The sequence below is a fragment of the Vanacampus margaritifer genome, chromosome 14 (genome assembly GCF_051991255.1).
Source record: "Vanacampus margaritifer isolate UIUO_Vmar chromosome 14, RoL_Vmar_1.0, whole genome shotgun sequence".
In the NCBI taxonomy this organism is placed as follows: Eukaryota; Metazoa; Chordata; class Actinopteri; order Syngnathiformes; family Syngnathidae; genus Vanacampus; species Vanacampus margaritifer.
The window spans coordinates 6,042,344-6,059,488 of record NC_135445.1 but is presented as its reverse complement, the minus strand read 5'-3'; the positions used below and the strand labels follow the sequence as shown (position 1 = coordinate 6,059,488).

General features: G+C 39.3%; 1 protein-coding gene across 1 annotated transcript in view; it reads left to right on the top strand.

The window, feature by feature from the left end:
* dhx29 (DEAH (Asp-Glu-Ala-His) box polypeptide 29) overlaps window positions 1–17,145 on the top strand; it is an 18,044-nt gene extending 899 nt beyond the window's left edge. Inside the window, exons 2-29 of the mRNA XM_077542426.1 lie at window positions 260–333; window positions 422–535; window positions 801–930; window positions 1,004–1,140; window positions 1,211–1,354; window positions 1,946–2,072; window positions 2,164–2,322; window positions 2,493–2,670; window positions 2,752–2,872; window positions 4,114–4,515; window positions 4,839–5,105; window positions 6,356–6,499; window positions 6,570–6,746; window positions 7,641–7,781; window positions 7,866–8,010; window positions 8,430–8,550; window positions 8,638–8,722; window positions 8,793–8,881; window positions 9,069–9,197; window positions 9,313–9,388; window positions 10,011–10,235; window positions 10,317–10,453; window positions 10,524–10,614; window positions 10,852–11,133; window positions 11,205–11,336; window positions 12,488–12,584; window positions 12,647–12,707; window positions 16,675–17,145. Of these exons, the coding sequence (XP_077398552.1) occupies window positions 260–333; window positions 422–535; window positions 801–930; window positions 1,004–1,140; window positions 1,211–1,354; window positions 1,946–2,072; window positions 2,164–2,322; window positions 2,493–2,670; window positions 2,752–2,872; window positions 4,114–4,515; window positions 4,839–5,105; window positions 6,356–6,499; window positions 6,570–6,746; window positions 7,641–7,781; window positions 7,866–8,010; window positions 8,430–8,550; window positions 8,638–8,722; window positions 8,793–8,881; window positions 9,069–9,197; window positions 9,313–9,388; window positions 10,011–10,235; window positions 10,317–10,453; window positions 10,524–10,614; window positions 10,852–11,133; window positions 11,205–11,336; window positions 12,488–12,584; window positions 12,647–12,702 (3,980 nt within the window). The 3' untranslated portion in view covers window positions 12,703–12,707; window positions 16,675–17,145. The remainder of the gene's footprint in view (window positions 1–259; window positions 334–421; window positions 536–800; window positions 931–1,003; window positions 1,141–1,210; window positions 1,355–1,945; window positions 2,073–2,163; window positions 2,323–2,492; window positions 2,671–2,751; window positions 2,873–4,113; window positions 4,516–4,838; window positions 5,106–6,355; window positions 6,500–6,569; window positions 6,747–7,640; window positions 7,782–7,865; window positions 8,011–8,429; window positions 8,551–8,637; window positions 8,723–8,792; window positions 8,882–9,068; window positions 9,198–9,312; window positions 9,389–10,010; window positions 10,236–10,316; window positions 10,454–10,523; window positions 10,615–10,851; window positions 11,134–11,204; window positions 11,337–12,487; window positions 12,585–12,646; window positions 12,708–16,674) is intronic.

Sequence of the window (17,145 nt, the reverse complement as noted above, 5' to 3'; positions counted from 1 at the left end):
GTTTCAAGTATAGTGTCAAGTTACTATGGCAAAAATCAAGCGAGTCCATTCCTTACAAATTATATTCGCACATACATTTTTCAATCATTTTCACTACTTGCATTATTTAGATATACTAATACATCGTTCTTTTTAATAAGTCTTTGTATTGGCTATTACTTGACACGGAAGTAACATGCTTTCAAAACCGAAAACAAAGCAAATTACACACTGTCTTGTAAACAGGCCAGACCTGTAAAGTCATGTACGTAATTTGCAGCTCCAAAGACCTACAGTCTGGCCAAAACTGCCCAGGTGGACACGGGTGGTGTGTCAGACAAATCCGTCCTGAAAGTAAGTGGGATAATTAGTTATGTATTTAATGTGATCTGGTGCACCTCTTATTAAATGTTGTGTGTTTTGGGGGATGCGTCTGCCATAGGTTTCCATCCAGGCCGACCTGGAGAAAAACATCATCAAGCTGATCAATGACTTCCGGCAGGAGAACGGTGACAAAGGGCCCGTGTCAGGAAGACTCACCAACAAGAAACTTTTGGTGAGGTTGAACACAATCACACATTTTTGCTTGGGCCATATGTAACCATTATTAACTGTGCATGCTGTGTTTAAAGTAGCATTTGAACATCCTTAAGTGTAAAAATGAATAAAAATAACCGTCTGAGAGTAAATAAAACTTCTCACCACGTGGTTTCCGCCCCACCATAATGCACATGCCAAAAATTGTCACTAGGCTGTTTGATGTTTCATGCAACGACATTGCTGTGTTTATCCCAGAACATTCGACTGTTTTCTGCATGTAGGATCTGTACATGGCCCTGCAGAGGTTCAACTTCAAGCGGGAGCATATCGAGGAGGCCATGAAGAGCAGCGTGCTGTACGGCGGCGATCTCCACTCTGCCCTCGACTGGCTCTGCTTGAACCTTCGAGATGGTAACCGACGCCGCGCACATATATTCTGAGGTCATCCTTCGAAGGTACTCTATGTAACATGTCGAATTTGCAGAGGAGCTACCTGAAGGTTTCAGCCAGCAGATGCAGGAGGAGAGCCAGAGGAGCAGGCCTAGGTTCCAGCCTCCTGTTCGGCCCCGGACACCTAGCCCCGAGCTACCTAAAACACCCCCTCCCAAAGAAACCAGCAAGGTGTGCCGTCGTAAAGACAGGATGGAGTCATGTCTTGCCACACATCCTAACCGCACGTGTGTTTTGCAAGGCATCCGTGAAGGATGATGACGCACGCATGAAGGATTGGATATTAAGGTACGCCGAGCAGAGCAGCGATGAAGAGGAGGATGAGGAAGAAGAAGGAAAGAAGATGCCGCAACGCAACCCGGAATTGGACCAAAAGTTTGATCCTGTAAGTGTAATTAATCATGTTTATTATTGGATTTATACACTATTAGACCATTGCTGGTGCTTGTTTTAAGTACGGCAAGTATATTTTAAAGGTTACACTGAAAAGTCAACAACAGAAAATTATGAGAAACTGTATATTCTCGAGACTGTATTCTGGTTAAGAAAAGCTCTTAATGTTATGACTTTATTCTAGGAAAATGTATAGGATGTTTTTTATTTATTAACCCGCACCCTACCTCACCCCGACGGATAATCAAAAATAAATTTAGACTAAAATTAAGAACTAACATTTTAATATTGTAACATAGATATTTCTATGTAATATATGGTTTTACCTTTTTTTTTTTTTTGTAGAAATTACTACATTACATGTTTCTCATAATTATGACTTAATTATGGTCCTTCAATGCCTTATTTCTCATGGTCTTATTTAGTTGTCCTTTTCAGGGTGGCATTGTACTTATTTGTAATATTACAAAGTGACATTTTTCCATTTATTTAATTTTAAAAAAACTATAGTTGTCTCTTGTATTGCTTGACATTTTTGAACAAATTGAAGTTTGAACTCAATCTATTGATATTTGGATTGCAGAATGACAGGTATCTGATCCTGACCGCTCAGCTATACGATGCTAAGGAAATGGCGATGGCGGCTAAAGCCAAAGGAGACAAGACGACTCAGCGGATGGCGCAAGACAGAATACGCGTCATACAACAAGGTTCTTAACATTTTTCTGTGCTTTTCAACGAGTTATTTAGTGAATATGACAATGAAAAGAAACTTTCTGTATTTTTACCAAAATGTGTTAGAAATGAAGCCACTAGAGTCGCACCCCGTATTTAACCCGGCCATTAAAGTGGTGGAGGCACCCCAAAAAGAAAAGACGATGCCATCCGGCAATGACGTCAAAGAGGAAATCGGTTTCAACTTGTTTGAAAGGGCAGAAAAAGATGCCCCGGCAGATAAAGGTAGGTAACATACACACACATTTCTTTTTTTTGATTGTTTGTTGTCTTTTTTTGAGCTGGCTGGTCACTTTTTTCTTGATTTTACCCAATTTAAGGACTGGGTTTGTTGTGAATCGGAATCTTAATGAATTTCTTAATTTAGATTCCTTTTTATTTACTTATGTTCACAGTCATACAACAGAAGAAGAAGAACGAGCCAAAGGACATTCGTAACTTTGACTATACAGCACGTAGTTGGACAGGCAAGTCCCCGAAACAGTTCCTCATCGACTGGGTGCGCAAAAACCTTCCCAAGAGTCCTCCGCCGGCCTTCCACAAGGTGGCTGCGGGCAGATATTGGAGGTGCAAGTAAGCAATGTTTTTTTTTTTTTTGTGCTCTCATGGGTGGCGTTGACAGCGTTACATTGATTTTTGCTCCACTGACTCGAGGGTGCGCGTTCAGAGGACGGAGGACGTCTTGGAAGTTTGTCCGACCATCCTGACTGAGGACGGCATGCAGGCTCAGCATCTGGGTGCCACTCTGGCACTGTTCAACCTGGTGAAAGGACAGGTAGTGCACGTTTACCAACAGGTGGCGCTGAACAGCACTGCATGTGGAGTGGGAAAATATATTTGGCATGCAATAAGTCTAAGATTTAGAGGTTCATGTCATGCATATAGTAAAAAAAAAAAAAATAACAACAGACAATTGAAAAAAACATGCAATCAAATACTTCCTTGCAGGCTTCCCTTGGCAAGAATAGAAAAGCTAAATAAAAAAAGATATCTAAAATAAATAAATAATTATACAAATATATATTTTTAAAGATGCTGTACAAAAATAATAAGTAATGCTAATTTATCAACTAGACAAATATTCATTCACAAAATAGTTGTACCTAATGTACCTTTAAAAAAGTAGTAGATATATACAAATTTTAAAATAAATGTATTCTGCTTTTAGTTTTTACTTGCCATGGTCTGAAAATGTGTAACTATTTATATACTGTAATAAAAAAAATACTTTTGTAATTACAATTTTAAATTAAAAAATAAACAAAAAATACCGGTGTGTGTGTGTGTGTGTATATATGAATAATATTTTATTGGAAGTAATTAATTTGGACTAAAATGAATAATACATTTAAAAATATATATTAATCACAAAATTATCAATAAAATGGTCAATTAAATAAAAGGAAAGTTACGACTGTAACTACGGTTCTATGAGTCCCGGACCACCACTAGATGGCGGTCGGGAAGGACGAAATATAACATTTGATTTCAAATGTGAGAAAATAAAACAAAACAACATACGCATACATGAGACCTTTAAAAATGTCCCAAAATGTATAAATATCTATATGGAAATTAAATCCTACATAAAACTATGTTTATTGTAATAGCATTTTAGCTTATTTGTGACTTGGCAAAGGGCCTGGATGCTCACTTCAATATGAGCAATAGAATTCCTCAAATGTCAAATGCATACTTGTGTTAATATTATATTACTGTACTGTAGATTTTTTTTTTTGTCACTGAAACATGTACTAAACTAAACAATATTCAACTAAACCAAAAAAAAACTCTAAGGCTAAATTAAACTAAAACAACAAAGAGTGCATAAACAAGCAAAATCTTACTTTATCCATTGTGATAACAAGAGAGATGTTCATATAAATAAATAGCTTGTTGCTGATAGCATGAGGGCTATCAACAGACAAGAAAATGAGCACATTGCTACTTAAAACGGTGAGTTGTTTGACTTAATTTCCCTTGTATTTATTTATATATATATGATTACATCTTTAGTCGGTGCACCAGCTCCTCCCCTCAACCTACCGGGACGTGTGGCTGGAGTGGCGTGACGGCGAGCAGCAGCAGCAGGAAGAGACGCGCAGTGCCGCCAACAAGCCCCGCGACCAGTTCATTGCCCGACTCCTGACCCGCCTCAAGCAGCAGCAGCAGCAGCATCACCACCACGGGTTAGATTCCCAATCCGAGGGCCCGACCCAAGTTGGCAATGCTGCGGAGGAGGAAACCGAGGACTCCTGGGAGAACCTGGCCTCTCTTGATATTGCGGAGAAAGGAGGAGGGGCTGTGGAGGGCAAGATGGAGGGAAGAGGAGGTGAGAGGGAACAGGAAGGTGCATTGCAGACGTCAAGAGAGCTCCTCATGAAGCTCAGGACGTCCCCCCTGGCTCAGAGACTTCTGGTGAGACATATAAAAAGTCTACACACCCCTAGTCAAATGTCAGTTTTTTTTTAATAATAAATAAAATGAGGCCAAGATGAATCTTTTTAAAACTTTTTCCCTTTAAATGTGACCAACAGTGTAACTCGTAAAGCTCACTTAAAAAATAAAAAAACATCTCAGAATATAATACTAAATAATATACAATGTTTTTTCTTCAACACCTGAAAAAGATGTACATTGTTTTCATCTGCAAAACATTATATATTACTTTATGCATATTTAGATTATACTTTCATTTAGCATTTTGGGGATTTTAGCTTTATTTTTTATGTGTCCTCAAGGCGGAACGAGAGCAGCTTCCCGTCTTCCAGCACCAGCAACGCGTCCTGGAGGCCCTGCGGCGCCACCGCGTGGTGGTGGTGGCCGGCGAGACCGGCAGCGGCAAAAGCACGCAGATCCCACAGTTTCTTCTTGACGAACTGCTGCTTGGAGGGGAGGCGGCCCGAGCCTGCAACATCGTTGTCACGCAGCCCCGACGGATCTCTGCCATGAGTCTGGCCTGCAGGGTCAGCCAGGAGCTAGGCTGCCAGGACGGGCCGGGATCAAAGGTGAACTCCCCTGTCTAGGCAATTGCATGTCATGGGATGTTCTAGCAAACTCAAAACATTTAGGGTTTATTACGGTCACAATTTAAAGCTGCAAACATATAATGATAAATATTGAAATCAACTGAAGACTTAAATTACATTTCAAATAAATTTGAACTAAAATTTCAGAAACATTTTGACCTGCAATAATAAAATGTAAACAAAAATATTTACTAAAATTTTAACTGAAATTCCAAGAATGTGTAAACAAATTCTGGTAACTAAATTTTCAAGATAATAGCTAAATTAATACCTAATAAAATTTTGAACTGAAGTTTCCAGAAAAGTTCCACTAAAACTGCAAGAAAATGTAAACCTATATTTACCACTTAAGTTTTCAAGAAAATCTTAACTAAAATTCCAAAAGAGTTTAATTAAAATATCAAGAAAATGTAACAAAAGTTCAAAATGTTCTTAAGAATTTGTCAACAAAATATTTTTTTGACAAAGTCTTAAGAACATTTTGAACTGAAATTTCATGAACTTTTTAATTTAAAAAATTCAATAATATGTTGCTCTACAATAAAAAATGTAGATAAAAATTTGAACTAAAATTATGAGAAAATTGCACCAAAAAATATTGCAACATAATTTAAACTAAAATGTCAAGAACATGGAAACATTTTTTAATTTATTTATTTTATTTTCACTTTAATTTTAGAGCTGTCAAACGATGAATTTTTTTTAAATCAGATTAATCAAATTTTAGAATTTTGATTAATCACTGTGTGGGTTTTCACTGGGTGCTCCAGTTTCCTCCCACATGGGAAAAATATGCAAGGCTCCAATATAGGGCTGTACAATACATCGAAAAAATATCGATATTGGCCATAACTTTCATATGGAATTTTATGCTTTTATCTGAATTTGACCAGTCAGCCACTAACTAAAATTTGCACCTCCATCCAATAGTTGAACATTGTTGACAGGAAATTACAATTAATTAACTAAAGTTATATTGAGTTTACTTATTTTATTGCATGGAAAAATGTGATTCTTTCATTAGTAATAAAAATGCCGTTTCTTTAGGTACATGTTAAACATTGCAATAATATCTATCGCTATATTCAGCAACTATATCGCATATCGCATGATTTTCCAATATCGTGCAGCCCTACCACAAGATTTAAACCCTAAACTTCATAACTGTGAAGCAGACATGATAACCACTAATCTACCTTTACACGTATATGTATTTTTCATCTCTTCAGTCGTCGCTGTGCGGCTACCAGATCAGGATGGAGAACCAATCTAGCGAGTGGACTCGCTTGTTGTACTGCACCACCGGAGTTCTGCTGCGGAAGCTCCAGCACGACCGACACCTCAGCACGCTGACACACATCATAGTGGACGAGGTACCTGAAACACGCCCTGGCAAAAACTCTCAATTGTCATTATTTATTATTATATTTATTACGTATGCAGGTGCATGAGCGTAGCGTCCAGTCCGACTTCCTGCTCACCATCCTGAAGGACGTGGTTTCCAGGCGGGCAGACTTGCATCTGATCCTCATGAGCGCTACCGCCGACTGCCACAAGTTCTCAAACTACTTCAACCGCTGCCCCGTGCTCAACATTCCGGGACGGACCTTCCCGGTGGAGGTGAGCACAGTCAATTATTGGGACCAGTGATGATCAATTATAACTACAGTATATCCTATTGAGTACTAGCTAAAAAAAAAAATATATATATATATATATATATATATATATATATATATATACAGTATATTATTATTTTTGTACACTTAATGTTGCCATCTTCATGTACTACTGTTGTATTTTTGATTCTCAGTCCGTATTACTTTATCTCATTCACTCCCAGCCATTTTTACTGAAGCAATCCCGTTCGCTCTCGACTGTTTTACTGGGTTTTGACTGATTTTGCAAGGCCAACAGAATATTGTGTTCTATTGCTATAAAAACATGGAACTTACCCAAAAAAAGATTAGAGTCTCTTCTTTCATCAGGAAAAAAAATAAATATTTCTATCCGTTTCTGTTTTGCAGCAATTAGCGTTATATAGCTAAGTTTTATCATTATTCAAAAATGTATTTAGAAATGTGAGTAATGAACTTTTTTTCAACGTGGCCCCTGGTTGGTCTCTTTTGCTCTGCTGCCACCTGGTGGTCGTTTGTGTAATAACTATTTCTTCAACTGTTCTCTTCAGTTCAGAGGCTGGATCAAAGCCTTCTGTATGCTCTAGCATAAAAACATGTATAAATACATATTTGGGACACTTAAAACATTTAAAATAGAACGTATTTATACGTTTTTAGGAGCAAATGAGTTAAAAGGCTTGTCCTGGCTTGGTGAGTGACATGGGTGTCGGTGAATGAGAGTTTAACATTGCTTTGTATGGAAAAATCCCTGCGAAGCTTCAAGGCAGAGATTTTCTTCCTTTCTTTGTCATTAAATTATTTGAATTGTTTGATTAATTGCTGCAGCCCTACTTTTACTTTAGTTTTATTTGACACCAGTTATTTATGCTTTTAGGTGTTCCATTTAGAGGATATAGTGGAGGAGACGGGCTACGTCCTGGAGAAGGACTCGGAATACTGCCAGAAGGTTCTGGAAGACGAAGAGGAAGTGAGCATCGCTGTCACACAAAAAGGCGGGAAAACATCACAGCACCAGGTAAAGGCCCGTTGTCGTCAGCCGTGACGCCATCTCGCGTTGTCTGCTGACAAGCGTCCGTATCCGGTTCTGGTTGATTCTCAGGAGGTGATCTTGAGGGAATCGTCGCTAGGCTGGGATTTAGGTCCTGACCTGGACCACTTCAGCTGCAGGACTCGTCAGGTGCTGCAGTACATGAACCCCAACAAGATCAACATGGAGCTACTGGTGGAGCTCATCGCATACCTCGGTACCACACAAGTGTATAATGGTTTAAGTATTTGGTGTATGTTTAGTCATATCATAGTGAGCAGCCCTGGACAGAGATGTTTATATCCGCAATACACTCCATTAGTATGGTCATGTGCAAAAAAAATAAAAAATAAATAAAAAAGAACGAATACAATTATTCTTCTAACTCCATTTTAAGAATGTACCCCCCCACCTCCCCTATTTATAAATAGTTTATTTATTTATATATTGTATTAATATTGAACTAAGTAACATCTATTTGTAAAATGATTACATAAAATTGAATGGTGAATTTTAAAAATAAAATGCTTTTAAAACTCCTTACTTGTACCCAATGTTATAAGAGGCAAAAATGGTCAATTATATACCGTACAAAAATGTATTTTTTTTATTTTTTATTTTTTTTGCGGCTTCTAGATAAAGCTCCTCAATTCACAGCATTGGATGGCGCCGTTCTGGTCTTTCTGCCCGGTCTGTCTCACATCCAGCAGCTGTTTGACTTGCTGTCCTCAGACAAGCGCTTCAAGGATAAAAACAGGTGATGCCAAGCACTCGAATGTCGTTCATAGAAAAATATAAACCACATTTGATTAAATGATAAAAAAATGTCGGGCGTAATTTAAAGGTTCAGGATTGTCGCTCTGCACTCCACGCTGTCGTCAAAGGAGCAGTCTGCGGCCTTCACGGTGCCCCCGGCTGGCGTCAGGAAGGTACTGTACCTTGGAAATACAGCTTTTAAAATAGGATTACGAGAGTTCATGCTTTTTCTTTCCTTTCTAGATTGTGTTGTCTACCAATATTGCAGAGACAGGTGTGACCATTCCCGATATTGTGTTTGTCATCGACACGGGAAAAACCAAGGAGAACAAGTAAGGGAAATGTGCGCTCTTGATAGTCCTATTAGGAGTTAATGTCATTGAGTCATTAAAAAAAATACATTTTGTGCAGTTTGATTTGAGGCACTATACAGGAAAATGAGCGCGTTGAATCCCATTTATCATATTCATACTATTGTATTAGTACAGGAGGACAAAGTGTGTGTGATGTGTCATTCAGATACCACGAAAGCAGCCAGATGAGCTCCCTAGTGGAAACGTTTGTGTCCAAAGCTAGCGCCCTCCAGAGGCAGGGCAGAGCAGGACGCGTCCGCAACGGCTTCTGCTTCAGACTCTACCCAAAGTACAGGTAAGCTGGGGGCAGGCTGTGGAAGGGCCGTTACATTACCAAAAATAAATAAAATAAAAATCTTAACATGATCTCTGTATGATGGATGTTGTTCTCTGAATGTTCTTCTCCTCAGATTTGATGCATTTTTGGACTACTCCATTCCAGAGATACTTCGGGTGCCCCTGGAGGAGCTTTGTCTTCATATTATGGTAAAACAAAATGGCTACCTCGGCCAAGGTAGTGCTATGTTATTAAAATTTGTACAAAGTATATAATGCATATTAGACAATTATCCAACAATTTTTTTTAAAATAATTACAAAATTCTAACCTTGCCTATTTTTATGATGTAAAAAACACATCCTGTATATTAACCCCTAGGCGTTATTTGACCATTTTTTGTCTTTTTGTTGGTTCTGACCAGGCCATTTTAAAATAAAATAACGCCCAGGGGTTAAATAATAGAACATTTATAAACTTAAAGACAAAACCTTACCCTACCACATTTTTAAATGTATAAAACAAATCCATAAGTAATAAAAAATCAAATTTACAAAAAAGGTCAAACTAATCAACATCATTAATTGGTAAAGAAAATATTGTATATGAAATGATAAGATATAAAACTAATAAAATAAAAATGATTGAAATTTTAGAATAGGCATTTAAATTATTATCAAACAAATAAAATTTATTAATTTTTTTGCCCAATTTTTTAACAATGGGCCCAAAAAGTTCTAAAAAAAAAAAATACCCAGTTTTTTAAAAAAAATGTATGTGAATTTTAAAGAATTTTAGAGTGTGTTTAAAAAAAATATATTTTTTTTTAAAGAAATGCGAGTACGGCTCCCCGGAAACGTTCCTGAGCGGCGCCCTGGATGCCCCGCAGCCTCAGTCTGTGATGAACGCCGTCAACCTGCTGCGGAAGATCGGAGCCTGTCAGCCCGGCCACCACCTGCTCACTCCGCTGGGCCAACACCTGGCCAACCTGCCGGTCAACGTCAAGATTGGCAAGATGCTCATTTACGGCGCCATCTTGGGCTGCCTGGAGCCCATCGTACGTCCCCCATTTTGTCTATTTTCATCACGGCCGACTTTGGCAGTGTTAATACGCTAAGCGGCTGTGTCATATTTCCAGGCGACCATCGCGGCAGCCATCACGGAGAAGTCTCCCTTTTCCACGCCCATGAACCGGAAGGAGGAAGCCAACCTGGCCAAAGCTGCGCTCGCATTGGCCAGTTCTGACCACATGACCATCTACAACGCATATCGCGGGTACGGACAAGCCCCCATTTGACAATTTTGGAAAAATGTGGGTAATAAGTGAGAAATAACCATGTTTTAGCTGGAAGAATTCCCAACATGAAGGACTCAAAGCAGAAATGTCCTACTGCCGGAAACACTTTCTCAACCGCGCCGCACTTACCACAATAGAGGTAAGACCAAAATCAGACTACTGTGTTTAGAGTTTATGCAAAGTACATTTTTCACTTGAATGCCCCTCATTTATCCATCTTGACATTCTTATTGTAATTTTATTTTAACATATTTATCCATGGCAACATAAAGATTAAAGATAAACCAAACAACTAAATACAAAAAAAAAGATAAATGTGTGTTCAAAATGCATCAAGTGAAATTAGTGTCCTTAATAAATTCTTTCTCCAACGCAGGACGTGAAGCAGGAGCTGATGAAGATGATGGAGCAGGCGGGCTTCTGCTCACCGCGTGCACCCCAGGCCCTGGCGGCATCCAAGCCGCCCGTGTCACTGCTGGGGGCCGCGCTGACGGCAGGCCTGTACGACAGCGTGGCGCGCATCTTGTGCGTCAACTCCGTGGATGCGCTGGAGCGAGTGGCGTGCTCGGCGGAGACGCCGCAGGGCCGAGCGCAGGTGCACCCGTCGTCCGTCAACCGCAACCTGCAGACGCACGGCTGGCTGCTCTACCAGGAGAAGGTCTGACGGCTCACCTTGTTGTTTATTGTTATTGATTTCGGTATTGATTAAGATATTTAATTTGTTGTCAGGTGAAGTACACCAAGATCTACCTGCGAGACACCACTCTCATATCTCCGTTCCCCATGCTGCTCTTTGGAGGAGACATTGACATTCAGCACAGGGAACGCCTCATCACGCTGGACGGATGGATGCACTTTCAGGTCACTACCAATCATATAGACAATTTTCAATGATTGTTTTCCAGTCAAAACTAGACATTTTTGCATAACAACGCACTAATCTAAAATAAGCTAGGCTAAGCTAAGTTGCTGTGATCTTGTGTTTTGATTGTAATACAGTAAAGACAGAACTTCTATTCAGTATGGTCTGGATTACTAGCAACTAGTTGATCTTTTTCACCATTTTCCAGTCGAAGCAAGAATTTTATCCTGGGCTAAAATCTTTCATAAGCTAGAAACAGCTAACAAGCTGCATCCTAGATTAAAAAAAAAAAAAGTTCTTCATTCAAATACAGACTTAAACAAGAGCTAACATGATCGCTACACACTCTTACACGTACAGTAGGTGGCGGTATGCACCGGAACGTTGCTTGCAATCTGCCAATAATTGAAAGAAGAAAGAAACGGCAGCCAACTTGCACCCAGGTGGTCTTTTTGGACAGTTTTCCTTTAAAAAAGGAAACAAAAGACCAACATAAGAGACTTAGTTCAAAAGCTGCTTATATGTTATTTTTAAACATTTTAAACGTAAATATAAGATATAGTTGACCTTATTCAGGGCCATTTTTAATGTAAGCTAGGCTAGGATAACTAGCTTGATGCTAGTATTTCTGACGGTTTTAAAGTTAGGGCTTAACTAACTTTTTCCCAAGTGGTCTTTTAGAGCTTTTTGATGTCATAAACATCTAACATAAGCAAGATGGGGTTAACTATCTTCCTTTTAGACTTTTTGATTGCTTTTCAGCCAGAACAAGGATTTAATGTATGCTAGGTTAAGCTACCTTGACACAATCTTGATTATTGACTGCTACAGTACAAATTTTTTTTTTTAACACAAGCTGCATCTAGACTGTAATTTAAGATAGGTTATTCTGAACTGTTGGACTGTTTTCCAGTAAAAGCAGACTAGCTAAAGACGGCTAAATAGCTGGTATGTGACTTGACAGTTTGCTGGTTAAAACAAGCCCTTTTCACACGGCTTAATAGCTCTTAGTTTTTACAAGCTTTCCAATCAGGGTCACGTCTAGGTAGGATATTTTTCACTGCGATGTTCTAATCACTCTGGATTCACACATGATTTTTCTCAATGTATTTATCTTTTTACGATTTTATGTTGTACAATCGCTCTATAGGCTCCTGTGCGCATCGCTGTGATCTTCAAACACTTGAGGAAGCTGTTGGACTCGTTGCTGGCGAAGAAGCTGGAGAACCCGCGGATGAATTTAGAAGGTAAAACCAAACCCCTGTCCTTGCCATATTGATATTAATAAGTTTTCTCTTCATTTGTCAAGGTGAGAGGACCATCCAAATCATCTTGGAGCTGATCAAGTCGGAGAACACTGCGTAATGCGGGTAAATGACAAAATGCTTGATGCTAGTATGAAGAACAGATGGTCACTAAGGATTTTCATTCATGGTAATAATTAGTGTTGTTCCAATACCATTTTTGGGCCCCCCCGATACCTGTACCAATGCCTAGGTGTTTTTTTGGGGGGGGGTTTTCCCATCCCTCCATTTACTACCTCTTATCCGTGGTCGGGTTGTGGGAGGTGGCTGGGGAGAGGGAAGCCCAGACTTCCCTCTCCCCAACCACTTCGACCAGCTCCTTTGACGGGATCCCAAGGTGTTCCCGGGCCAGCTGGGAGACATCGTCACGGGGCAGCCTCCCGCCGGTGAGACATGCCCAGAACACCTCTCCAGGGAGGAGTCCAGGGGGCATCCGAACCAGATGCCCGAGCCACCTCAACTGGCTGCTCTCCACGCGGAGGAGTAGTGGCTCGATCCTGAGTCCCTCCCGGATGACCGAGCTTCTAACCCTATCTCTAAGGGAGAGCCCGGACACGTAGGAAACTCATTTTTGCCCATGGTCCACTCAATACACAGTGTTAATGGTGCACTGCTTTCCTCTCCTGAGACGCCGAACGGTGGACCAGAATTTCCTCGAAGCCGTCCGGAAGTTGTTTTCCATGGTCGCACCGAACTCCTCCAATGTCAGAGTTTTTGCCTCAGCGACCGCCGAAGCCACATTCCGCTTTCACCTGTCAGCTGCCTCCGAAGTCCCACAGGTCAAAAAGGCCCGATAGGACTCCTTCTTTAGCTTGACGACATGGACCGACTTACGGCCACAACTTCGATCGACTGCCGAAACAATGGAGGCGCGTAACATGGTCCACTAGGACTCAATGTCCCCCACATCCCCCCGGGACAAAAGTTCTTCCGGAGGTGGGCTTTGAATCTCTTTCTGACAGGTGATTCTGTCAGACGTTCCTAGCAAACCCTCACAATACGTTTGAATTTACCAAGTCTGACCGGCATCTTCCCCCGCCATCGGGGCCAACACACCACCAGGTGGTGATCAGTTGACAGCTCCGCCCCTCTCTTCACCCGACTGTCCAAAACATGCGGCCGCAAATCCGATGACACGACTACCGGTATCGGAACAACACTAGTCATAATCCTCATATAAAATGTAAATCAAGCTGAACTGTCATTACTAAACACTGTCGCAATAAAGTATTTTTTATTCCAGTGACTTTCCATACTAAATTTTTAGAAAATTTATTTATTTATGAAAGAAATGTAAATACAAATTTGATTATTTCATTTTTAGTTTTTTTTTTTTATTTTAATATGAGGATTGTATCTCTTATAGTTGTGAAAATATATAGTGATTGGGTTTATTAGATGTCATTTTTATTGTAATTTTTTAATAGTGTCAGTTCAAATGCATTATAAAAATTAGTCTGTCCACAAAAGTGTACACACAGTATGCCTACAAGTCACACACTGTACTGTACACAGTAAACACACACATACTGTACATAATAACATGACGGAGTTCAGCTCCTGTTGATAAGGGAGTTAAGAACGGTAATAAACAACATGATGGAAACAAGAGGAGGACATTTTAAAATGTAAACACATCAACTTTTCCACCCCCAAAATATTTTAAGTTGCATAACAAGGTAATACTTCGCATACAAATGAGATCATCTCCACTCGAAAATGAAACTGAGAAACAAACAAAACACAATTTGCATAACAGTCATAATCACACTTTCCATTCGGCAAACTTACACGCAGACAGTAGTCCTGATTCCACTTAGTTACTATACTTTCATTACTAATCAATTTGGAGACTAGTGAATTTCACATGACCTCATGGTAACATGACTTGGCAACGGAACCCTGTCATTTCACCGCCACATCCTCGTTTCCTCTAAAGCGCCACATGAAGCCCTGCCCTGCCCTCAAAACTGTGGTTGAAACTACTTAAATAATAATTCAATTCAAATGTTTTGCACCTAAGTTTTTTTTTTTTATAAATAAATGTTTGTAAACACTTAAAAGATTCAATGCATATGCATTGTACTTAAAAGTTAAACTATAACTGAACTGTACCCTACTCAACAAATACACTGAATTTGATTCTGCAAAAAATAAATATTAAAATTGTATCAATCAAAGCAAGAAAACTGCTGAAATTAGAATGGACCAACAGACAATTGTGCAAATTTACTTGTTGCTGCAACAATGGCAATGTAATTCAATTATATTTATTTCATAATAATACATTATTCGTAATAATTATTGCATTAAGTCATGTTTATTGTTTCTGCAACAATTACTTTAATTTGCCAATAATGATAATATTGTCCGTTATTTTTTCAGTATTGATCTTGAGTATAGCTACGGAAAATAAATTTTAGAAGCAGGTCTCACAGTATGAGAAATGTTTCAATATTGTGTAGATGTACAGTATATTTAGCTCAGCTACCATTTACCTTCCTCATTGGTTTAAACGTAGTCCATAAGTCCATAACTCATGATGTTGTTGTTTTTTAGAATGTATTGTGAATGTAAAATGTGTCATACAACAATTGTACAAATGTATTGCACAATATTTCTCGTCACAAATAGGTGACTTTTTGCGGTATCAACCGCGATCAAAATCATGTGACTTTCAGAAAACAACTAGGGGGTGAACGCGCAGGCTGTGACGTCACACTGTCTTCACTGCTAAACACAATTGGGAAGGGGCTGTACCGTGTGCCACGGGCTGTGCTCGGCATAGACATTTATCATCATCAAGCTTACCTTTGCTGCTATACGTAAAGTGCAGCCGCCATGTTGAATGTGTTAGGTGACTGGTTTTCCAGGAAACTAATGTCGAATGAATTAGACTCCATGACGCTCATTAATTCAAACACACAAGCATTAATTTGATGCTCTATAGTTGGTAGTGCTTGATTAAAGCCCAGTTCGTTATTGCATAATGCGTTACAGTACAGGGCAGAGCTGACAAATCCAAAATGGCTGACACGTTGACGTATCGTAACAACTCTCAAAGGCGATGTGTCTTCATGTACGTGTGTCTACGGTGGCACAGGGAGAGAATTCCGCTTCCGGGTTGTGACGCCATCGTTGCTATATAAACTCGCCGGGCTATGAATAGTCTTTAGCGTTTCACTTGTTGACTTTAAGAGCACATAACGAAGGCGTGCAAGTTAATCTCCTCGTTGGAACGTTGATAAAGATGTCAGGCCAAGGTGAGTGTTGTTTACTCTTTGAGATGTTTAACCTTTTCCGCATAGGAGAGGTGTCTCATTCGTGTATTTGACAATAAAAGCAAGTAAAATACGCTTATCGTTTAGCTAAAAGTCGATCAAGCACGCTAATTTGCTTAGAGTATTTTTCTAAATACGTTTGCATATTTACCTAAATGTTATATCATTTTATAGGCTCATTGATAAAAATAAAAAAGGTATATTTTTCATAATTGTAAATGTATTTATTTTACTGTTTTCATACCTGCAAAATAAGTACTTGTTTAGAAATGTTTTAGGGATAGAAAAAAATGTTGAGCACTGAGGATATAGAACTTGTTTTATAAAAATATCTAAAATGTACAGTATTTTATTAAATCTTTTGTTTAATTCTGTTTTGTACTTATTCATATTGTGTATATATTAGCGCTGTAAAGCTCCATGTATTGTGTATTTTTTAAAACATATTTAAAATAATTATTTAAACTAAATCCTCAGTATGATTTTACATTTTTATTTATTAGCAAATATATGTTACTGTATTCTATGTAATATTTTGAATACCTATTTGGAATTTTAGTTTAAGTTCGGTTTTATAAGTAACAAAGCTGATGACTTGAATCTTGAACCATGTTTTAATTAAAATATTAGTAATAATGTGTTAAATGTTTTGGGGCTACTGTATTTACAATAATTCCTCTTGACATGTTATTAGTTTGCCCATCCTTGTATTGAACTAGTTGTTGACTAAATTATTCACAAATGTCTTCCAGCATTGACAAGCAACCCCCCTACCCTGCCGCCATCCCCCTCCCCAGCCATCAGCGTCGGCCGGGAGCTACGCCATGTGGGAGACCAGCTGTGCTGGATCTGTTGCCTCTTGAAGGCCCTGACCAAGGACCACAAGACCCTGGACAAATCCAGCGGTACATGATGACGCGGCGGTGGTGGATTCGCGGAGGATGTGCAGATGGGAAATGGGTGTGTCACCCTGCTAGAGAACCTGTTGGATGAGCTACCTCGGAGGTCGTGGATGCGAGACGCCTTAATTGGAGGCTGAGCGGTGAAACCTGAGGATTGGCCAAAAGCTGGGATGGGCGATCTCAACACCAATATGACCCGGGGAGAGGATTTTTTTTATCCAAGTCACTTCGGAGGAACTGTTAAAATTAGTAATGTACAAATTATCATTGTACGCTTGCTTCTTTTACGATTTGCAAATAAAACTCATGTTTGTCTGCTAA